Source organism: Ambystoma mexicanum, chromosome 12 (assembly GCF_040938575.1).
Source record: "Ambystoma mexicanum isolate Mex_15411 chromosome 12, UKY_AmexF1_1, whole genome shotgun sequence".
NCBI lineage: Eukaryota > Metazoa > Chordata > Amphibia > Caudata > Ambystomatidae > Ambystoma > Ambystoma mexicanum.
The window spans coordinates 1,000,275,805-1,000,299,862 of NC_090936.1; the positions used below are offsets into that span (position 1 = coordinate 1,000,275,805).

Below are 24,058 nucleotides of genomic sequence, written 5' to 3' on the forward strand. Positions count from 1 at the left end.
TGGGTTCGGCCCGAACTTTAGGAAATGGGCTCTCGCCAATTACCAGCATCCGTCCACCCACCTGAGACTGAACGGAGCTTGCTCCAGGAAAATCAATATCACGAGGGGGACCAGGCAGGGATGCCCCTTCTCCCCACGCATCTTCGCCCTCTCCATGGAGCCTATGGCCAGCAGGATCCGGAACAATCAGTCAATCCAGGGCCTGAAACTTAAGGGAGAATCCTACAAAACAGCACTGTACATGGATGACATTCTGCTCACCCTCTCTCGACCAGAGGAGTCTATGCAGGCTCTATGAGAGGAGTTGGAGGAATTTAGGGTAGCCTCGGAGTTCACGATCAACGTCGCCAAGTCGGTGGCCCAGGGAGTCAACATGCTGAGCAACATCATGGAGAGACTGCAGACCTCCTACCCGATCCAGTGGGTCGAAGCGCAGATAAACTACCTGGGTGTCCAGATCCCATCTTACCCGGGAAGATTATATAGAACAAATTTCCCACAGCTATTCAAAGAGCTCAAGGCCGACCTGGGCCGCTGGCGCAAGCAGGAAATCTCCTGGTTCTGTCGTATCTCGGCGCTGAAAATGAACCTGCTCCTGAGACTGCTCTACTTTTGCCTGGCTCTCGCCACAACCATCCCCACGAAAGTCTTGCAAAACCTGCATAAAGCCATGCTGAAGTATGTTTGGGAGGGCAAGAAACCGCGAATCCCAAGACACATCATGCTCCGTGGCCCTGCCCTCGAGGGCCTGGGGGGGGTCCCAGACGTGGCCAGATACTGCCTCGCAGCCCAGCCTGCCCACGCCTTTGCGTGGAAGGTAACCACCAACCGACCCAGATGGCTGAAGTTGGAGGAGGACTGGTCCCCTTCCCCGATTGAAGCACTCCCCCACATGAAAGCAAGCAACATCCCCGATCATACGGGCCCACTACCGGCAACGTGGAATACTGTGTCAAGTTGAGGAAAGCGGCTCACATCTGGAAGTGCAGAAGCCCAACAGGTCCGCTCACCTCAATCTGGGGCAACCCCGATTTCTCCCCTGGTCTGGTCCCAAACACCTTTATCAGATGGCAGGAGGGTGGCTTGAGAACCATGGCGGACTTCTATGTGAATGGTAACCCGCTAAATTTCGAGGAATGCAAGTCTACATTTTCGATTCCGGAGTCGCAGAGGTTCCGGTACGCCCAGCTCAGGCATTGGCTATCCAGTGGAGCGGCCAAGAAACTAGGCGGCAGAGCGCTAACAGCCCTAGAGCAGACTCTCTCGTCGAATCCCCCAAAGGGAAAATTTCGACCCTATACAAATTGCTCGACAGGTCGGACCCGTCCAAAAAAAGAACTGTACATGCGCAATTGGGAAAAGGACATCAGCAGAACTACCGAGCCGGAGGAATGGAGTCAGATCTGGGCCCGTGCCCAGAAAAGCTCCAGATGCACGACAAATGGAGAGGGGGCTTACAAGGTATGTTACCGCTGGTACCGCACCCCTGAAGCCCTAAACAACTTCAACCCGGCTATACCCCCTCAATGCTGGAGGGGCTGCCCCAACCGGGGCACACTGCTTCACCTACTATGGACCTGCCCGAAGTCTAAATGGTTCTGGAGGGAAGTCCTGGACCAGATCAGAGGAATAACGAGCCTCACGACCCCTGGGACCCGGGCATCGTTCTCTTGGGAGCTACAGGCGAGGGCCAGTTCCCACTGACAGGCCGCATAGCAGACTTATGCACCAAACTCCTGACGGCAGCAAAGATTGCCCTGGCCAGACTCTGGAAGAACCCAGAGGGCCCAACCATACAAATGTAGTGGTCCAAATGTTGGGAGACAGTGGCGGCGGAGAAGATCACAGCTCTAAGATTCAGCAAATCTGCCAAATTCGAACAAGTGTGGTCCCCCTTCCTGGACTACACTGGGAAATACCTGGGCCTAGCGAGACAGCCCCCCAACCTTCGCTGGATGGGGGTTCAGACTTAGCCGGGGAAGCCGGGTCAGGTACCATCGCTACTGGCGGCAAACAGAACTAGGATAGACTCAGCCCTCCAGCCGATGCCCCGAGATCCGGGGAGACCGGCTCTGAGCCAGATCACCTCACCCGAACACGCGGCAAGCCCCGCCACTCAAACTGTCAACCTAAGACATTCAGCTCCTCCGACACCCGCCCCTCTGTGGATAGCTCCCCCTCTGACTCCCCCCCTAGAGACCCAAAGACTCGCCCACTGTTGGGCCTAATTTCTGTTCTGTTCAGGTTTTATTTTGTTGCTCTTTTTCGCTGTAATACACTACTTGCTAGCCTTCTGCGAAAGGCGTTTCTATCGATGCTATGTTAAGCGGTCATGCATAAATTCCAATAAAAACACGTTTGAAAAAAATATAATAATAATGACTTGATTTTCCTCAGGAAAGTAAAAAGGTCAAAAGAACTGGCTTGGAGGAAAAGCCCATGTCCGAATACCTTGTTGAATTTCAAAAAGACAATTTCAGTATATGGACAAGCTATTTGTGTTGCCAAACGTCTTAATTATAATTCTAGAATTCTTGGGGCCAAATCAAGTTTGTGAGGGATCTTTAATATTCACTGGGAACTGGAAGGGAAGAATTCCAGGCCGAAAATTGAAAAAAAGTGATGCCTGGTTCCAGGCTATTCTGGAGGAATTTGCCAGAAAAATTCTGGTACACCAACAAACATCACTTTATGCCTAAAGAAATTAAATTCTTTGAATGTTCAACTAGTCATTACACAGGCACCCATGGATAACCTGATTCCAGCGGATGCACTCTCTGTGGATTCACCCATTATTTACTTTTGATCAAGTGACTGAGTCCGAAATGGCTACCGTTTTAAGGGGTACGAAAGCTACCTCTTGCCTGGAGGACCTATGCCCTGCAAGTATTATTAAGGACTCAGAGTTTTTTATTCCCTAGATTACCTGGATTATTAATGCCTTGTTTCTTGAATCCTCACTTCCCTGTGTTTTAAAAGATGCATGGATCACTCCACTTTTTTAAAAGGACAATCTTGATCCAGGAATAGCAGGGAATGTGCACCCTATTACAAATGTGCCTTTTTTGTTAAAGATTCAGGACAAAGTGGCATATTCTTAATACAACAATTTTGTGAAAATCATGGGATTCTAAGAATTCGTCAACTGGCTTTAGGTCCTGTTTCGGTACTGAGGCGGCCCTCCTGAACCTTAAATCGAATATTCTTGACATCATTGAACAACATGGCTGTATTGTTGCTTCTCGACTTATCAGTTGCTTTTGACCTGGTAGACCGTGCATTGCTTATAAAAAAAATACTGGTTTATGTGGGATGATGATCTGAGTCTGAAAAAATGTAGCTTATTTTCTAGTTTCGCAGAGAACGAAAGTGGCAGTTGGTGACTTCCAGGCCCAATCGACTCAACTTATCTGTGGTGTCCCACAGGGCTTTTGCCTTTCCCCCATGATGTCCCCCTGGCCAACTGACTTCTCCATCCTGTCCCAGGCACTTTTAAGTCCGGCCGATCAATTGGCACCTCTTAGGGCTTCATATGTAAGATGCCGTTCCTCCCAACCTTGGTTCACAGCTGAGCTCAAAGCAGACATCAAGCCAAGCGCAAATGGCAATAGTTTTATATCCTCTGTTACAAAGTAAAATGTGTTTCTTTGTCTAAATCATGAATGGAGGATAGCACAGGGGCAACGTGCTGGTCTTAGAAGCAAGACCACACAGAGCAACATAGGTTCGAATCCCGGATCTACGCTTCGAAACCGAACTCTGGTATTCAGCATGTTATAAAAAAAACAATCCAATAAATAAATGCTATCACCTAGCCAATAAATCACTTAAACAGCACTTCACACATAGAATTGATGCTGCTCTTACTCAATCGAAGGAGCTTCTCTCTGTTGTGAAATCTTTATCATAGACTGCTCGCTTTCTGCCTACCGCTCCAGCGTCTCGGCTACACTGTGATGCTTTAGCTGAGTTTTTCCACTCTAAAATCAAAAGCATACGTGGCAACATATAGCTTTCCCAGTCTAGCGATAGATTCAATAATGTCGATCAGCTTGTGACTGCCAGCTGGGTCACTTTACCAATGTTTACAAATTAGGCCGTTCTGACGGCCATTGCCCGTCGTAATTCTACAGCCCCATGTCCTCTATTTGTTTTAAATGACCTTTGGTCGGCGATCATCGTTCTGGTGACTCAGGCTGTAAATCTTTCTTGTAGCCTAAGATTTATTCCTAGTGAGCTTAAACAGGCTACTGTGGTCCCTCCTCTAAAGAAACCATCCTGGATGCTTCTGTCCTCTCTAATTTATGTCCCATCTCATTACTCCCTTTTTTTAATGAAACTTCTTGAGGCGTTCATTTCTCCACTTGTGTTTGCCTTTCTGGATTCTTCCCTTGTGTTTGACCCATTTCAGTCTGGGTTTCGTCCTGGGAGAAGTACTGCGAGTCTCTTAGTATTGGTAATGGATACCATGACCAGGCTGGTTGAAGGGGGAGTGGGGCCCCTGATTCTTCTCGATCTATCAGCAGCCTTTGATACTGTCAACCACATCCTTCTCCTCTCCCGCCTGGACTCCGTTGGTATCTCTGGGCCGGTCTTGGCCTGGTTCACCGGTTCACCGGTTCACCTCTTCTTCTTTTTTTTTTTACCAATAGAGGCCAGTCTGTTTCTTTGCCTCCTTTTCTTTCTCCTTCTACTGTCTCCCCTGTGGGGTCCCCCAGGGTTCTGCCTCATCTCCGATGTTGTTTAATATCTATGTTTGATCGCTGGTTGCTCTCATCCACTCCTGTGGCTTCAGGTGTTACTCTTATGCAGACGACACACAAATCCTGGTCCGATTAGATCTCGACCAGAGTGACGTGTAGTCTTGCCTGCGTGACTGCCTGTCGGCCGTGGGAGATTGGATGGGCGCTAACTGGCTCAAACTAAACGGGGACAAGACGGAGGTCATGGTGGTGGGTACCGCTCCTGAATCTGACTCTTGGTCCACTTCCTTCTGGCCATCTTTACTGGGTGTGTTTCCTACCACGGTGACGGTGGTGAAAAATCTATGTGTCTATTTGTCTGGTTAGTGTGGTATGTCAATCTGAGCATTTCCTATTGAGGGTTATTCGTAAGATCCTACCTTTCCTTCCCTCTTTGCTTCGCCACCTAGTTGTGGCCTCTCTTATCTCCAGTAGGCTTGACTACTGCAATGCCCTCTACCTGGCTCAGGTGGCCGGCCTTATTCACCGTCTGCAATTGTTGCAGAACCCAGCTGCTCGTCCGGTGCTACAATGTCTGCACTGGCTTCCGGTGAAATAGAGAATAGCTTTTAAATCTCTTTGCCTGGTTCACCGGGCCTATTATCAGGCTGCTGCAGACTTTGTTTGAGATGCGTTCCAACTTTATATTCCCTGTCGACTCTGCGTTCCCGAAACAATAGTTTGGTCCTGTTAGGCAGAAACCTGTGCAGTTCCTTTAGGGGCCACTGCAAAAAGTTTAAGACCACAGGAGTAAGCAGTAAACCCAATTGGTAGCAGTCTGCACCACCCAGATTTACCTGGTAGCTGTGGCTGAGCAATCAGACTTCTCTCAAGAAGAGTTAGGCAGTATATAGAGTATACACAATAGGGCAAGAAAATACAGTAGAACAAGCAAACACTGACCAGAGCTTTGGTATTAAAAGTATATAATTATTTATTTAAAACACACTTAAGAGAATACACTGGCACTAATATATCAAGCAAGTTCAAACACAGTCACTATAAATATATACACCTCCCTAGTTAATTATTCGACAAATCTAGGTTAAGACACCACTTATTAGCAAAACAGAGGTGAGCGCGTAACCTTAGATGGCACTCCAATAATTTGTTAAAAAGGGAGAGAAAAGGCGAGCATGGAAATAACACAGTACCAACACTTTTAAGAACCCCCAGCAAGGCAGGAAAGTCAGGGTCTACTGTAGAGCCAAAGTTCATAGGCCTTGCCCACCCAGTTGGAAAGGCAAGGATTCGCGGGACACCTTGGACCGTCCATTGCAAGGTAGGCCAGGTGGCACACAGTACCTTAAATGGTGAGAACGTTCCAGCGGGGGCAGTTGTTCCTGGCAGCGGGTGCAATTCATGGCTTCGACCAGAGGAAGAGATGATCTCGACGAGAAAGAAAGCTGGAAGTTGTTGCACTGCCAGGGAAGAAACCATCCGCGGAGTTCCCGATTAAAAGGTACAACCCTTTTATTCGCAGTCAGTGGTGAAGCGTGGCTATCTGGCCGCCGGGGTGCTTGGCACGGGCGATTCCACCACGAGACGTCCTGGAAGGCGAAAAAGGAGAACTGGTTGGTCCCACCAGCTCAAAGGGAAGAAGACTCTCCTGGAAGAAGATCTCCTCTGTCGTCACAGAAGTGGTGAGTTCTTTACAGCAGGGCTCCACCGGTGGTGGTGTTGTTGTAGATGGCTCAGCTTCTCCCCTCTTCGGATTCTTTAGGTCCTGTGGCGAGTTCTGAAGTTCCAGTCCCCAAAGCCCTGCTTTTATGCAGAAAACCCCCCATTCAACAGCCTAGCTGTCACTCAAACATGCTAAGTGGTGAGCCGGGTGGCTCACCACTGGGCCAATCACACAAGAGTGCGACTTGAGTTGCCGAGGCAACTCAGTCCAGGGTGCCTAATCCCCCTCCCACACATCTTGTAGACCCCAGACAGAGTGGCACCATTTGGAGGGCTTCGGTGCAGAAGTCCCCCAAAAAGTGGAACAAAGGGCTCAACTTGGGTTCGAGTTACACAGGTGAACACAAACGCCATTTTAAAACCGAGTCCTGGCAAAAAGACCCAACCCGGGAATTAATAGTAAATAAATAACCCGGCGGTATCTTTAACATTGCTCCAAAAAATGGTGCGTTTAAAATCAATGGGAAAATCCCATAAGAAATATTCTGGTGAAATATTTTGCGTGGTATCCACTGCCATCAGCCAGAAACTCGACAAGGGGACTGGACATTGCCCTCTTGAACAACAGACCCAGGGGCAATCGAATTACCCCTACCAGTACTTCTGCAATATGATGGTTTGTACTGGTTCTGTTCACAATTTGAGACTAGTAAAGCCAATGGTGACTTTACATGGCCTGGGAGACAGTAGTCAGTCCTAGGGTATGGAGTCTATGTTTCGGAGTCACTATGACACCCCTGTGTTACTGCACTGCGGGTGCTGTGTAGCACACATACCAAAAACACATGAAGCCCTATGGAGTAAAAGACCCCATAACCCATAAAACACATTCACAGTCAAAGGACATTCTGAAATCATGTCTAAGAGTGGGAGAAAAAGAGTCTCAATCTTAGCAGGAGAAAAAAATTAAACCCCAAAAATCCAGCAAAGCTGCTGGGGGCTCACTAGGTTTGGGAAATTAGCCTTAACAGAGAATTCTCCCTAACAGGTCCAGGTCCCCGAATTCCGTCTTCAGTGAGTTGCTGGCCGGGCCTTTTCTCTGGCGGCTAGTAAACTTTGGAATAGCCTTCCACTTAAGTTAAGACTAACTGCTTAAAACTGTTCTCTTTTGCTAAACCCTGGGTTGCAGCGGCTTTGCTGTGTTAGTTCTCACGCCATGATGCCTTCGGGTGAACGTGTGCGCTACAAATTCAGCTAACATAACATACAATGTTGAAAATCAATATCAGCCAATTGTTTGACCAGATGGATACAGTATTCTCCCCCTTCTTGTGAGGAGGAAACCATAATACCAGAGTTTTTGATGGCATGTTGTTGTGGAACATCTGATTGTATTTCAAACACAACTGTTCAACAATGTGATTCACAATCCTTTGAAACCTATGGGAACTCCAAGTCCCAGAAAGCTCTAAGCACTGGGATGAGGAGGATGCACAAGGAATTCATGCAGGGGAAATATGACTTAAAAACCAATGTGCAGTCTAGTTTTCAGCCCAGTCAATTACGCAGGACATTTAAATCCCCTCATAAGCTGTGAAAATGGAGACAAGAAGAATGTTGGGAACAAAGGAAGAGAGAGAAGGTAGGCTGTAGAGTGCGTAGAGCAGGAAGCGTAACCGGTGGCAGAGGAATACCTACGGAGGACCGTGGGGAGAATGAGAGACGCCCAGCCAAAGCAGTTTGGCGTTGTTCAGGACCAGAGGAAAACTCCAGGAGAGGGAGAGAGCAGACGACGCGCAGAGGGACTGAGAGATGAGGTCCTGCTAGGCTGTGCAGGTATTGGCAGCGAAGGGTAGGAGGGCTGACGCAGAGACCCAAAGAGACACTGTCCGGACGGGGAAGCTGGCCCCTCGCAAGCACATCTCAGCTGCTGCACGGTGAACCAGTGAGTAAGCGTGGTCTTGAAGGGAGCTCTAGGACGTGCACACATGCTCAACGTCATGTACTTTTGAATGCCAATCAAATGTAATTGAATGAAAAAGACAAATGTGGTGCATTTCTACTGACATGAAATGTCAGTTGGGGGAAACCTGGAACACGCATTGCCAACAGACTTTATAAGAGAGGTTGACAGAAGGTGCTTGAACAAAGCCTTATATAAGGGATAATGTGTGAGGGAGATTGATGCAAGTACTAACTGAAGTCAACAAAGGTTATACCACTAGAGAGGTGCAACTGCAAGAATATCTAAGTGGAGAGTGAATGATGCAGAGAAGTCTGATAAGGGTATCAGGTAGTGAAACCTTTTTGGAAGGAGATACCTGGCAGGAGAGTACACCAGGGATCTAAGTGTACCTAAAGGGGTTATTCTGGCAGGAGAGTAAACCAGGATATCAAGAGTTTTTCTGTTGAAGTTGAGAAGTTTCCTGGCAGGAAGAGTGTACGGGTATACTTATTTTGAGTATGTGTTTTAAAAAGAGAATTTGTCATATTACGTTCTTCTTTAAATTGAACATTTTGTCAACTAGAATCCTTGAAAAGACATGCTTTTTGCCATACTTTAATCATTAACCTTTCAGGGTTTGCTTGTATATGTTAGTTTGAGGGTCACATTTAGTTTGGACACAAGGTCATACTGTTCTAGTTTTAATTTCATAGGCAGGGACATTTACGTTAGGATAGGGAAAGTTAGGCCTTAATCCATAACCCTTTTTCTGTTGATAAAATGACTAATATTGAGAAAAGTATCTCTTTGCGTCTGCCTCTCATTGCTAACCCCTCGCACTACTCTCACCTTTAAATGCTTAAATGGACTGGCTTCCAGATATTTGACGTAACGCCTGAGATTAGCCCCCTTTAGGAGATTTCTTCATTCCAATGAACTTCAACATTTGACTGTTCCACAATATAATATTAAGAAATATGGTGGAATTAGTTTTGCCCGTCTGGTTTCTCATACCTGGAATGCGATTCTACTTTCAGTCAGATCTATTCCTTGCTTGGCCCGTGTAGGAAGACTTTAAAGACCCTCTTTTCTGCTATAAGAGTGGATTAGATTTGGCTCCCTTTCTTGGCTTCCTTCATTGTCTGTATTGTCCTTTGCTTTGTGTGTGCTCTGAGGCCTTCAGGTATGTTGACGCATTATAAGTAACAAAGTAAAGTAAAGAGACACGGTAAGTCAAGAGACCAGGGTCTTACACACCCACACCCAAAATGTAATTCTGTAACTAGGATGGAAAACACAGAAATATTAGTGTCGGGAGAGCTAGTTGTGTCTGTCAGTTGTACCTCCTACAAAGAACAGAGGTGACTTCGGACAAATAAATGGTCCTCCCAAAGCCACACTTGCCTAAGCATCGGGTCAATGACTGCACAAGTTTATCTTGCTTGGAATTGATAAACCGACAACAAACTCTTTCATACAGCCATACAGCCACACAGCCACTTTTTGGCACCCATATAGTATTCTCTGCCACTTATCCTACAGTGCCAACTTGTTTCTGGTTATAACTTCTTTTGGAAGAGGTATTCTGGTTCTTTTGTGGTTTTGAATTGTGCATGGACCTCATTTCTTACATTAATACAAGTGCCTTTTGTACAAAATACTGACTACACTTCAAGAGATACCTTAAACTTTGTGTATGGATGTAAGTGCTTCTTCTGGCAGCCTGGCTGTCCCCAGACCAGATGAGGTGCTCTTTCTGACAGATCCTGAATATGTTACCAAAGACCAACACAAACAATTATGATTTAAAATATTTACATAACTCTCCTCTGACTAAAACCAGTTCTTTCTTTCGTTGACCACAAGCCACCCTGAGGTTTAAACTTGTGTTAAGGCCTCCATTCTCCCCAATTTACATCTACTTTGGGAGTGCCAGTGTGTTTGATGTTTTTTAGTGCCTGTCTGATTGGCTGGCTGCAACAAATTCAGGTGCTGCTTAGGGCTTTCTCTGCATACCGCAGATCAGTGTCTGATCTTACCCGCAGAGAGCTGTGAAGATGGGCTGCCTCTGAATACTCCAAGCTCTTCCTTTGGGTCAAGATGTCCTTTTAGCTGGTTGGACTGGCTGTCCTTGGTGGACTATTCATCATCTGCAGTTGCTGGACACCTTGTTAAAATCCCTCTGGCCCATGTGTCCAAGATAAAAATTGTGTGGTGTCCCCTCCCCCCCCCCCGGTCTTCCTGGCTTGGAAATCTGAGTACATTTTTGTTCTTCGACCGCCGCTCTGTTGTGGGACTGCTTAGGTCGTCTTCAGCCATTTCCTCCATGGGACCATTTCCTTCCTGGCTGGCTGTACCCACCTGTTTCCGTCGGCTGACCTGTGACACTTGCTGGGTTCTGCAGGACTGCTATCACTGCTGTAGAGTTCTTCACCTTGTGTGTCATCTCTACCTGTGTCTTCTATGTTGGACTTTCCTCGTCTGGTAACTTTCTGGGTTGTGGGTTCAAGTGACCTTTATCCGGAGCCCCCAACCTCTGCTAGCTGGATACAAACCCACCAGTCTAACCCTTGTGTGCACCCACCATTACTGGGATAGATTCGGAGCAGCCAGCACCACGAGTACCTGTCTCTTGATCCTGGGGATCCTGATCCCATAGCTGGTTTTAATTTGCAGGGTTCCCATGGGCCATGAAGTAGTGCAGTATTAAGCCCCTCCCTTCTACTGTTGATCTCTTTTTGTCCAGAGTGGGCCTTCTTCTCCCTCTGCAACCAAGCTGTTCCTGGCCTGCTGGTTCTCAAACCTGGGCGAGATCTCTTCAGGAGGAGTTCCTTGGATCCCCCAGTGGACTGGTTTCTTCTCCTGCTGCACCTGTATGGTAAAATAAAGTTTTACCTAACTTGTCCCCAAAATTGCTGCATTTACTAGAGGGTTTGTTCCATTGATCTTTAGGTGAAAAATATTGGTAACATTTAAAGAGATGTAATATGGTATCTAATTAGACTTTGGCATTTTTCCCTGGTTCCCCTTGGGGACCTGGAGTTTGGAGGACACATTTTTAGAAAGTGCCATTGATTTATTGTAGATTTTTGTATAATCACTCCAGTTCACGTTCTGCCACTTTGTTCCATATGAAATAATGGTGTTAAAGTAACAACTCGCAGTTACATTGTTTCTATCTGAACTGGGACCTGTTTAGGCTCCACACCACTTCGCTCATTTTATTGTCTGTTAGCACTCCGGGCCTGATTTCCAGTAATGTGTAACCCCTTTCTCTCCCCTTCCCCCGCTGTTGACTAGTACTTATGCTGACTATATCCCTGTTATGGTTTGTCGTCCATATTGTGTTATGTGGAGGAAGTGTCTATATTTGTTGGTATGTTTGCTAGTATCTTATTTGACTTGTCCTTTTACCCTAATACAAAAAACTAAATAAGTGTGTGTGGCGTGTGTATTGTATATTATTTATGTATTTTATGGGACTAATTAGACTTTACAAGCTGCCCATTTAGAGAGGTTTGGTCTAACTTGGGGGTAGGGAGGGAGATGTAAATATTTTTTCCCACTAAGGGTAGATCTCTTCACACCCATCCCTAGAGAGCTATGGAGAAACCTCCTTGACAACACCTTTTGATGCATTTTGGACGTCTGCCACAATATCTGGTCTATGTTTCATGCATGTTGGCTGTGCCTTTTTTTAACTCTCTACTGTGTCTTTTACAGTCCATGTTCTCTGTTTGATGTTGGTGTTTCTTACTCCTGGATTGACCATTGGGCTGGGGAGAACGATTAGACAATCTTTGATATGGTTGGATTGCTAATTTTTCTGAATCCTATATCTCTTACAGTCGCTGGTCCTGTTGTCCCGTCTGCCATATGTGAATCTATTCCAGTCGCTTCTTCAGCTGATTGCTCCAGAATATTTTGAGAAACTGGAGCCATGTCTGGAAGCTGGTGAGTAATGAACACTGGTCAGGAGACAAAGTGGGACAGATGGTCCTGCTATCAGGAAGAAGGAAGTGGGTTTGGATGGAAGGGAGGTATATTTTCTTTGGAGTCACTTAACACTTTGTTTCAAAGGTGCCCCCTTGTTGTCTCTTCATAGGAGCCCCTTTGTCTTTCGGATGTAGCAAATTTTCTTTTGGTTGGAAAGTTCATGCTCATTCTATTTTGTATTTTTTTTTTTAATTCATTTTTATTGGTTTTGTAAAAGGTTGACAATCAAATATATGCAAGTTACATCTCTTGATTCAAAAAGGCGAGCCTTTACATTGAATTACATTCTCATTTATCGTATGTAGAGTCTTTTTAGAAATCAGATAAATAACAGGTAAGAACAACAAAACCCATTCCATGTTTCTCATTATATCCCACCCCCCACCCCCCCTCACATAAACTCAGACCTGGGAACGAAGAGAGCATTAAAGAATACCTGTAAACCGACATTGTACTCGTGACTTCGGGCAAAGAAGACGCACAATGATTCAAAATTCCAGTACCACAGACTCGTCATGCGATAAACCAAATTGACACGAAACTCAACAGTGTTTTGCACACAATTCCTTCACGCAGCATATGTGGATCGGAACTCAGACCAGGCGTTTTCAACAATATCACGATTTCCGTGTAAGGCTGCAGTCATACATTCCATTCTATAAATGCTCAATGCGACCGCCAGCCATTCAGTTTTGCTGGGGAGTGCGGGCCTTTTCCATGTCATGGTAAGACATGCCCGCGCAGCCATCAGGAGACCCTGCACCATCTTGCCTGCCTTCACAATCTTGTCATCTGATTCAGTTAGGGCAAACAAAATGAGCAGTGGATGCTTCTCTCTGTCTTCTTCATCCAGGTCCCTGATCCAGCTGAGGACCTCTGACCAATAGGTTTGAACCAATGCACATCCCCACCACATATGCCAGTAATCGGCTCGCTTCCCACATCCCCTTCAACAATGTGGGCTTATTCCCTGGTACATTTTGGCAAGCCGGGTTGGGTCGTATTGCCATCTATATAATAACTTAATGGCATGTAATTTATACTGGCATGATAAGGAAGATTTCGCCGTTCGTCTGCATATTTGCAACCATAGCTTTGATGAAATTTGCCTACCCATGTCTGATTCCCATCTGCCTTTGAGTGCCAGGGAGGGTTTAATATCAATTTCAATCAGTGCCAGGTACATAGCACTTATCAAACCCCTGGAGCCCGTGCATAAGTCGAGGATTTTCTCAAACGGGCTAAGATCTCTCTGTAACTGCTCTTTCCATATTGGTCTAGTCATTACCCCCTTGAGTCTCAGATACAGAAAGACCGAGAGTGTACCTATGCCAAGGGCCTCTTGTAATTCCTGAATGGTTATGAAAGAGCCATTTCGGCGTAATTGGCCTGCCCTCTCTAGCCCCGCCTGGTACCAGGTTTCAAAGCTTCCCGGTTCAGGAATTGCGTCACGAATCCCGGGTGACCAAAGATGTCCCAGGGGAGAGGGCCATGTCGTGACTCCCACCATTTTCTTGCCCGGTTTCCATATTGACCATATTGTGCCTATAATCGGGTGAGATTTAACGCTATTGCGTAATTGAGGCCCAGGCACCCATAGCCATTCACATAAGATAAAGGGGCGGAGATGGTAGTTATCGAGCGCTATCCATTGTGGCTCTGACCGTTGCCTAAAATGTGGGACAAGGACCCTGAGTTGAGTCGCTCTATAATATGTTTCAATGTCTGGGAGACGCACCCCAGCGTTGTCCTTTCGAAGTTGGAGGAGGGATCTCAGGATTCCCGGCTTTTGACTTTGCCATAGGAAGGTTAGTAACAGCCTTCTCGTATCCGTGAAATATTCTGGGGGCATTTTGATGGGGAGCATTTGGAATAAGTATTATAGCATTTAGGCGGCCTAGCCACGAGATGGTAAGCTTGGACCACCTTTGGACATCTTTTTGAAGAGCTAATGACAATGGAGGGAAGTTGGCCCCATATAGGGATCCGAGATCACGGGTGACGATGCCCAGGTATCGGAGTGTGGTGAGGCTGACTTTTACGTCTGTCAATCGGGAGAAGGACAGATTTCCCTGTGTTAATTTTCAGACCCGCCAGCTCGCCATATTCTTCAATTATGCGGACCGCAGCCGGGAACGATTCTAGGGGGTCGATCAAATGTAGTAAAATATCGTCGGCGTATAGACCCAATTTGTATTCTAGATCGCCCACTGTGATACCCTTTACCCTATTATCACTTCTCAACTTTTGCGCCAATGGCTCAAGTGACATTACAAATAGGATCGCTGACAGTGGACAGCCCTGCCTTGTCCCCTTTCCAAAGGAAACCAACGAGAATAGCCTCCGTTCAACGTCACTGATGCTGTGGGGGAACTGTACAGTGCTTTGATGGCACGGCAAAGTTTTGGTCCCAGCCCATATGACACCAGTACCCTTTCTAGAAAATCCCATGAGACCCGGTCAAAAGCCTTCTCGGCATCTAAGGACAGAAGGGACGGGTCCCCCTCCATTTCCTGTGCTTCATGGATTAAGTGCAGCGTTTTCCGCATAGTGTCTGTGCCCTGTCTTCCAAGGACAAATCCAACCTGGTCGGAGTGTATCAGCCTAGGGAGGTGTGTTTCAAGCCGAGCCGCAATCACTCTAGCGTATATCTTAAGCGTATATCTTAGCATCGATGTTGAGGAGGGAGATGGGACGATAGGTGCTACAGAACCTGGGATCCCGACCTTCTTTCGTAATAACGGCAAGAAGGGCTTGTGAGAAGGATGGAGGTGCTTGGCCTGTGTCAAAGATGCAATTAAACATGGATGCAAGAAAGGGGGCAATGAGGGGGGAAGAACGTCTTGTAGAACCCGGGTGTGAATCCGTCGTCACCCGGGGCCTTTCCCGCCGTCAATCTCTTGATAGCGTCGGTAACTCCCTCTTCCGAGACTGGCGTATCTAGGGATGCTGCCTCCGTGGGTGTGAGTGTGGGAAGCCGTGTTTCCTTCAAGTATGTGTCTATACTTCCTAGATGTGGGGGGGGTCGCACATGTATAAGTCTTCGTAAAAATAGGCAAATGCTTCCTGTATGTCTTCAGGGGATGTGACTATCGTGTCCGTGAGGGTACCATCCGTTCTTTCAATTAAGTCAACCCATCTCTCCGCCTTCTGTGCACGAAGACGGGCTGCCAACAGGGCGTCAGCCTTGTCGCCCTTCTCATAATATTTTTGTTTAAGGTACTGTAAGGTCTGGGCTGTTTTGCCCGCAATAAGTATTTTCAACTCTTCCCTGAGACGCCTGACCTCAGCGATATACTTGGGTCTCTCAGATGGAGAGGACTGTGCCATTTCCTGAGCCTTCCCGAGCCTCTCCCTGTTGCCTTTCTCTATCAGAGCACGTTCTCTTTTTTTATCGGCTCCTTCCTTAATAAGTACTCCCCTCAGGGTTGCCTTAGCAGCCTCCCACACGTTTGTCTTCCCAACTTCCCCAGTGTCATTGGTAATAAAGAATTGCTTGATCTCGGTTTCGAAAGTTTCCCTGAAGACCGAATCAGCCCATAGGAGTCGTTACATCTCCATTTGGTGTTACGGGGGGTCAGATCATTCCAAGATATATCCACCATCACCATATCGTGATCCGTCCATGCAGAGGGGTGTTTAGTGGCCGCCTGCAACGTGTGCAAGAGGTGTTCTGAGAGGAAGATGTAATCGATGCGCGTGAGTGTGTCATGGGGGAGAGAGTGGAAAGTGAAGCCTCTTTCCATCGGGTGCAAATGGCGCCAGCAATCAGTGAGGCCAAAGAGATCAAGAGTTATTTTGATGTCTGCCTCATTTCTGGTACCGGGCGGGTCTGCTGCATCGGCTCTAGTTTGTCTGTCCATTGAGCTGTCCATCCATGTATTGAAGTCCCCACCAAGAACCATGTGTCCCCTAGCCATCCCAAAGACTTTCTCAGTGGTTTTATGAAGAAATCTGTTTTGCCCCTGATTAGGTGCATAAAGCGTAGCAAGGGTGACTATTGTGCCTCGTATGTTTCCGGTGACTATGAGGGCTCTCCCTTCCCTATCTGTCCATGTCTCCAGAATTGAAATCCGGAGGCTTTTGCGTATCCGAATCCCCACTCCAGCTTTCTTTAAAACACCAGAGCTCCAAAAGGTGGGCCCAACTTTCCGCGACGGGATCCCTCTCTCCTCGCCCTTTCGATATCGCGTTTCCTGAAGAAAAAGAATATCTATTTTCGATTTCCTGAATTCTCTAGCCACCATGGATCTTTTTGTGGGGGAGTTCAAACCTTTGAAATTAAGTGTGCAAATACGTATCGTGTCTGTACAGAGCGTGGGAGCCATCTTAAGTTGTGGACAAGTGTGTGCGCGTCCAGTACGTCTGCTTCAAGGCCCTTATCATGTTTCTTGTTAGAGTATGTGGTTCGTTTTCTTTGCATTGGGTCTTGATTCTTCCCGTAGGGGTCAAAAACTGACCCGTCCAGTCCCTACAAAGCCCCTTTATATACCCATATTTTGTTTTCCCGCTCCTCCGGTCTGAACTATGACAAAATGTGTTCCCCTGCAGCAGCCCCTCCCTCCCCTCCCCCCCCCTATCCCATCTCTGTTCGGCGCCCAACCCATCCGGGTTAACATCACCCAGTCGATCCCGGACCACCAATGGGGACCGCCGAAACAAGCGGTCCTATCGTAATATAGGCATATATAACAGTGAGCCCCCAACCAACAGCTCTTATACCAACATCAACATTTTAAAAATCAAAATCTTAATAGCGACCCCACAAAGGCGTCCTCACAGCGTGGATATTACCTCATAGCCTTCTCTGGGCGCCTCGTGCCTGCGTGACCAAGTGCACCATGCATACAAGAGGAGTAACATATTATAAACTAGAGATGTGTCGCGGGAGTCAGGAGCAACAATGGTGTGTCATGCAGGCATCATCCCGGCCGACATATCCGCCTGGCTTCGTGCCACTCCGGGCTATGCCCAGGTGGCCTGATCAAGCATTAACACTCAATATGAGGGTCCTTTGCCTCAAGCATTTCAGCATGCCAATCTGGTGTCCAGGCTAGTGTACCATGTCCTGTGAGTTATTCATTCTACGAAACTTCCTGGATCCCTGGATCCGCCTACGGCGGGGACCCTTAGTATGCCATTCACCTTCCTCCTTTTTCGACTCTCCATGGGAGGGGCCCTCTGCCTGGTCGCCCAAAAGATCAACTGTACAATCTGGAATTTCCATTTCCGAAGCCAGCTTTATTGTCGAGCCCTGCCATTCAAAGGTGAGTGAGAACGGGTAGCCCCACCTGTATCTGGTTCCTGTATCCTTCAGCATCTTCGTAATCGGTGAGCATTTCCTCCTCATAGCAAGCGTGAGTGATAAGGCCTGATAAAGAGAGACGGTTGCATCACCCATAGAGAGTAACGGGGCATGTCTGGCTTTTTCCAAGATCCGTGCTCTGTCCGCATAGTTATGAAATCTGGCTAGGACTGAGCGCGGGCCCCCTGCTCTGCCACCCGCTCTGTGGATGCGGTCGATTTTTGGCTCATCTATCAGATCGTCCTGGAAGAGGAGCTTTAGGATGTTATGGAGAGTCTGTTTCAGATCCGTATCAGTTTCCCCTTCCTTTTCGGGGATGCCGTGGACGCGTATATTGTTACGGCGTTCTCTGTTTTCAAGATCGTCCACCTTTAATCGTATTTCCTCTTCCCTATGTTCAATTTCCGCAATGCAGTGATCCATCTGGGCTTCCAGCGTATTTAAGGAGGTTTGGTTGTGCTCGACCTGTTCCACTCTGTCCTCTATTTTGTTCATCCTTTGAGTGATTTTGTCAATCCTACCTCCTATATCTGCCCTCATGCTCCTCATCTCTGTAAGTAAATCAGCGACATCCCCTTTGGTTGCAGTGGCGTCTGACCCATGGGACAACATCGCTTGCTCGATGCGGGACTTCGGGTCTTCCTGAGGTGGGGCAAACTTATACTTTGCGAGTTTGCCCTTAGGGTCCATGGGGAACGGGATCCCAATGACGCGGTGGACTGAGCCCTGTTCGATGTCCGTGTGAGCGTCCAAAGGTTGTGTGTTCTCGTGTTACCCTTGCCGTCAGCACTGGAGAGACATGACCAGGGCAAGATGTTGTGAGGGGATCCAACAGCTAGGAAAACCTTTAATACGCTCCAAAGCACTGGAATTAGGGCTTCATGGTGGTTTCCTGGGATGCCCAATACTGGGGAGCAGAAGAGAGGTCGAGGATGGCAACCCCCGCGTATGAACCCCTTCCAATGAGTGCTCGCGGCCTCCTCAGGAATTCCTCGTGCTCAGGGTCCGGGCCAGGCAGGGTGTAGAGGCGATAGGCATTAAGGTCGAAGTGGAGGGCGAGGAGGGCACACGCCCTGCGTACCAGGGGCCCAACCCTCAGCCCACAATGGCCTGGGAGAGATTCGAGATGAGGGGCTCCGCGTTGCGGAACGTGCGCAGTCCCGGTGTCCTGGGGCGAGGGTGCAGCTGTCCCAACCAAGTTCAGGCGCCTCTCTCCCACATGGGCTCGCTCAAGGGAAAGCTATCCGGGCCCAGCGGGCAGAAAGACAACGAGGCGTCGTGGTGGATCCCAATCGCTACCTTCCACCGCCACCTGGGTGCAAATGTCAGCGGTAGCCGCCGGGCCTTGATTCGTGCTATCCGGGTTCGATGCGGCAGCTACGCCGTGGTCCGTGGATGGGCCCGCTCTGGGCGCGTGTGGAATGCCAGAATTGCTGCGTAGTCCGGGGGAGATCATACGTGGGGGCCGGGGACTGGGACGCTCACTTCCGAGCCTCGCGAGTGGGAGCTCGCCCTTGGAGACCGCGCCACCGAGAGGTATGGTTTATGGGGCCATGTGTGCACATACCGTATAGCGGTCCCCAGGAAGAACGCGCTCCACGAAGCCACGCGTATCTCGGCACAGCGTGCAATGGCAGTTCGTAGTCCCCGTCTGCGCTCACTCGGCATAGGTCGCAGGAGAGGATTTCTCTGCGAAGCGGGCTCCGATTTTCGTCGGGTTTGCTCCGGATGACGCCTGGACACTTCCGATGCCAGGTTCCATCGATGTTGCGGCCGGCGGGGGTCTCGTGGTGGGGGCTCAACCCACTTTTCGGGACCCTTGCACGGAGCCTACAGGGAGATCACGTCCATCCGTGCGCCCCCTGGTGGCCGATCTTGTATTTTATTTTTGTGCATGCTTAATTCTGATTTGAAGCTGCCTCAGATTGATGTGGGAGATGAAACCTAGAGAGATCAGAAAAGCAAGCTCATTATTGATCTTTGTAAATGGCCTGTCAATGTATTTATAAAACCGCTGCCCACCTTCCTGGAAAATTTGGATTTTCTATTCTAAATCTGAGGATATTGTAATGTACAGATAAGGATCTGCTTGTGCCCAAACATCACACATTGCTGTGCTATTACATCCCACATTGCATGAATGCAAGCGTGAATGTCAGAAAGAATTCTATGCCTGAATGGAGACAACACAAAGGCAATGTTTTTCAGTCTTCCATCGCAGAGACTCGGTTCACTTGACCACCCTAATTCGGCCTTCCACCTCAACCGTCCTGTCAGGGCAGGAAGCTAGGCCTCACCTTCGATTCAGCCATCTCCTTCGAACTACCCATAACGCGGTGAGACGGTACTGTTAACAGTCCCGCTCGCCTCCTCTTTATTTTTAAATTGAACACCAAATTGAAATTGAATTACTGTGTTTTTACTCTGTTTGGGATATTTTATTGCACGTGGGGGAATTTACTGTGATTTTAGTACTATAATTCTTTAATGTGTCTTTACTCTCATGTTGGAGACGTCTGTCTACCATTACTCATGCACTATGTTGGCATACTCCTAATTAAATGAAATCCTATGTGTGTGTAAATCTCCAATCATGTTTGTAGGCATCCATGAAAGTGATCCTTGGTTTATCTGTGATTGGTCCTTCTAATTATGATTATGAGTGGGTCCCTGCTTCTGTCATTCCTACACAGGCCTACTCCTCCTTTAAATGCCTGGTCTACAGGCTCTTTCTCTCATGGCCTCTCTCTGACCGTGGCCACCATATATAGGCCACCTGGCCAGGCTGCCCTATTCCTCTGTGAATGGGCTGAACTCTCCTCTACTCTCCTTGCCTCTACCTTCTCCGCTCCTCCTCCTCCTCAGAGACATCAACATCCACCTGGATGCTTCTAATCCCTCTTTTGGGCTTTTCCGCAACCTTTGCGACTCTCTTTCCATTCATCCATCTGGTCCGTCACACTCTGCCAGCCTCATCTTGGATGCTCTCATCTCCTCAGACATCCCCCTCTAACCTGCTCACCACTCCTCTCTCGTGGACTGACCACTTTCTCCTCTCCTCCCACCTGACACTGTATGTCTCACTTGCAAAGCCTACCTCAGGACTGCTACCTTCCTTCTCGGCCCATGATCGAGTGTTAGTGGACGCCTTTGCCTCTACTTTCTCTGCTCCTCCTGCAGCTGATTCACACTCTGACACAGCCCTCTCTAACCTGCATTTCTCCATCTCCAACACTCTGTACATCCTTGCCCCTGTCATGAGAATCCGTCTGAAGCCTACCTCCAAGTGCAACTCTTGGTATGACTTTGACCTTGCCTCCCTGAAACGCAAGTGCAGGGGGGCTGAGAGGAAGTGGAGGGCTGTGGGCGCATCCTCTGATAAACTGGCCTGCCGCCTGCTCCAAAGGCAATACAGAATCTGTCTTCTCCAAGAGGAGCGTCCCCATCCAAGCTTGTGTCAATGCAGCCTCTAACAACACAGCCAAACTCTTTAAAATCTGCAAGGAGCCGGCCAATCCTACTGCAGTTTTCACCTCTTCTGTCCCCTTCCAGGCCCTTTGCACGGCGCTGGCTTCTCATTTCACCACTAAAACCCAAGACATCCTGTCCTCACTTTCCTATTCCTCTCCCTCTACCTCTTTCAGGCCTCCCTTGGCCGCCTTGCCTCTTCCTTTTTTCTCCTCGTCTCTTTCGACACCTGGCTATGTTTCGAGACAAGTCCGATAATATGAAGGTTTTGTCTAAATAGGCGCTCCAATACCAGAACCATCAAGGACCACCTTGACACCATCGCTCCAGCATTTGCCGATTTCTGCAAACACTCTTTCGCCACTGGATCTTTCCCCTGTCTCCTCAGGCACTCCCTTGTGCACCACCTCTTAAAAAAGCCTTCTGCTGATCCTACCTGTCTGGAAAACTATCGCCCAATTTCTATCACTCCTTTCTTTGGCAAACTCCCTGAAAAGGTGGCCATCTCCCAGCTTACTCTCCATACTGAGTCTGTTGGTTGCCTCCACGACCATCAGTCTGGCTTCAGAGCATCCAGATGCACGGAAACTGCTCCCCTGAACACCTGTGAAGATCTGCTCTCTAATCTTGACTCTAGCTCCCCTTCTGTCCTCATCCTCCTTGACCTTTCTTCTGCTTTCGACATGGTCAATCACCACACCCTGATCCATAGATTTTGTGAGAACCTGGGCATCCCGGATCAGGATTTGGCATGGCTGACCTCCTTCCTCTTGGACCACCCTCCCAAGTCCAACGTGGGTCCTTCCTCTCCACCACCACTCTCTCTACATTTGGTGTGCTCCAGGGCTCTTTCTTCTCACCCTGGCTCTTCAATGTCTATCCGACCCCTTTGGCCCACTTGATCTCCTCCTTCTCCTCCACCTTTCAATGTTATGCGGATGGCACTCGGCTCTCCTTCAGACTTCCCTCGGCCGCCTCTCCTGCCTCGCTCATTCCTGACCGTCTATCCTCAATTCAGGACTGGTGCTCCTCCAACGATCTCTGCCTTAATGCCAGTAAGACGGAGATCCTTCTCATTGGGACCCCTGCTCCCGCTTTCCCTCTCACTCTGGCCGCCCTCCTTGAGCTTTCTACCTTTGCCTAACTGGGAGGCAAAAAACCTTGTTGTTATCTTCGACTCCACACTCTCCTTCTCTCCTCATATCGCAGACTTTGCCAAGAAGGCCCACTTCCAGCTGCACCTCCTCAGAGGTATCCTACCCTTTCTCACTTTCTCCCAGAAGCTCACTGTCTCCAGAGCCCTGGTTCTCTCTAGGCTGGACTATTGCAACAGCCTCTTTCTCAATCTGCCTTCCTCTACTCTCCGCCCTCTGCACCTATTCTAGAACAGGACTGCAAGACTTATCCTTGGCCTCCAAGTCCAGGGACAGTATCTCGCCAGCCCTGAAATCTCTCCAGTGGCTCCCAGTGGCTGCAAGTATCAAGTTCAAGATCCTTAGCATTGTCTACAAGGATCTCTGGGGCCAGGGCCTGCACTACATCCAACTCTCTCTGCCTAAGTACCTTCCTTCTCAAGCCCTTCCCACAGCTACCTACAACTCTCTAAGCGTCAGACACTTATCCAGACAGAGAGGGTAAATCTCTCTCCTCTACAGGTGCCTTCCTCTGAAACTGCCTCCCTGGCCCTCTGACTTGAGCCAGACCACCTGAAGTTCCGGAAGCAGCTCCAGACCCTCATTTTCTCCTCTGCCTTCTCTCTCTCGCTCCCCTCCTATTCTTCCTGTCTGTGCCAACTGGTTCCTTGGTACCCTCAGAGTCTCACTGGGTACCAGGCTCCTCTATGACCAGTCCGCATTGCATATCCTCCTGGCCTACTGCACACTTAGGGGCTGTAAACCCTCACCTCTACAGCCTCCCTGCCGACTTGCACTTACCCAGAGCTGCGCTGCGCTGGTCGCACTTACCGAGAGCCTTACTGGCCCTGACTGCACTTACCCCTACCCTTCCCCCTGCACCTCTTGTTGTCCCACTTGCACGATCTGAGTGTCACAAGGCCTACTAAGATAGTTTGTCTTGTCTTGTGACACCTAGAAACACTTGTGTACAGGCGCGTTATAAATGCAAGATCATATCATATACTTTCTTACCTTGCATTCCACCTTTTTGTTTTTCCCTGTTTTTCTTAAACTGCATGCCTGCCTTTAGCGCAGTATAAAACACAAATGGATAAATAAATCATGTGGAATTATAAACATGATAGTCTGTTTTGGAAACGAGGTACTGTTTCTGGGGGATGAACTTTGTGTGTGAGGGATTTGAAAGTTTAAAAGCACCCTATCTATGGTACTTGACGCCGTAGACCCTAAAAGAAAGCCACCCAGCTATCCCATCGCAATGCTGGCGATGCTGTACAAGTAAACTGGAGGGAAAGCCCTATGTATTGGGAAGGTCAGGTTAAGGGCATCGAAAATGCTGCTATACAAACAAGGAACTGACCTTATCCCATCAAAAATATTTAACTTGTTACACACACTGTTTTTTCCGTGTGGTGCTCTACGAACAAAAGGCTTAAGACTAGTACACCTATGAAACAATAAATGTTGAACCCAGATACTCTGGATATCTAATTAATTTGATATCTCAGGCTACCCCGGAGCATCGAGTGTTGCTGCCTTGGAGCAAAAGACAATATATAGAGAAAATTACTGTAATAGCTTAGTGGCTATTTATTAATTGTACATTTATTGTTTAACAAATAGACATGATCTCCCAAAGGAGCATTTACAAAAAATGGTACTTTCAGAAACAGAAACCATGATCATTAAAGTGCACAGTGAAATTACATCGAATAGTGTGGAACATACATTCTGGTATTTGACAAGAAATAAAGATTTTCAAACAAAAAACCATCCACACAATGGGTAACTGAATCCACAGTCTATATAATGAATTAAAAAGACAAAGTAAAGAGAAGAAAAC

At 48.0% G+C, this 24,058-nt stretch overlaps 1 protein-coding gene across 2 annotated transcripts in view; it reads left to right on the top strand.

The window, feature by feature from the left end:
* DENND6B (DENN domain containing 6B) overlaps positions 1–24,058 on the top strand; it is a 756,791-nt gene that overhangs the window by 280,701 nt on the left and 452,032 nt on the right. For both annotated transcript variants that reach the window (XM_069629519.1, XM_069629520.1), the window contains exon 6: positions 12,159–12,264. In XM_069629519.1, the coding sequence (XP_069485620.1) occupies positions 12,159–12,264 (106 nt within the window). The remainder of the gene's footprint in view (positions 1–12,158; positions 12,265–24,058) is intronic.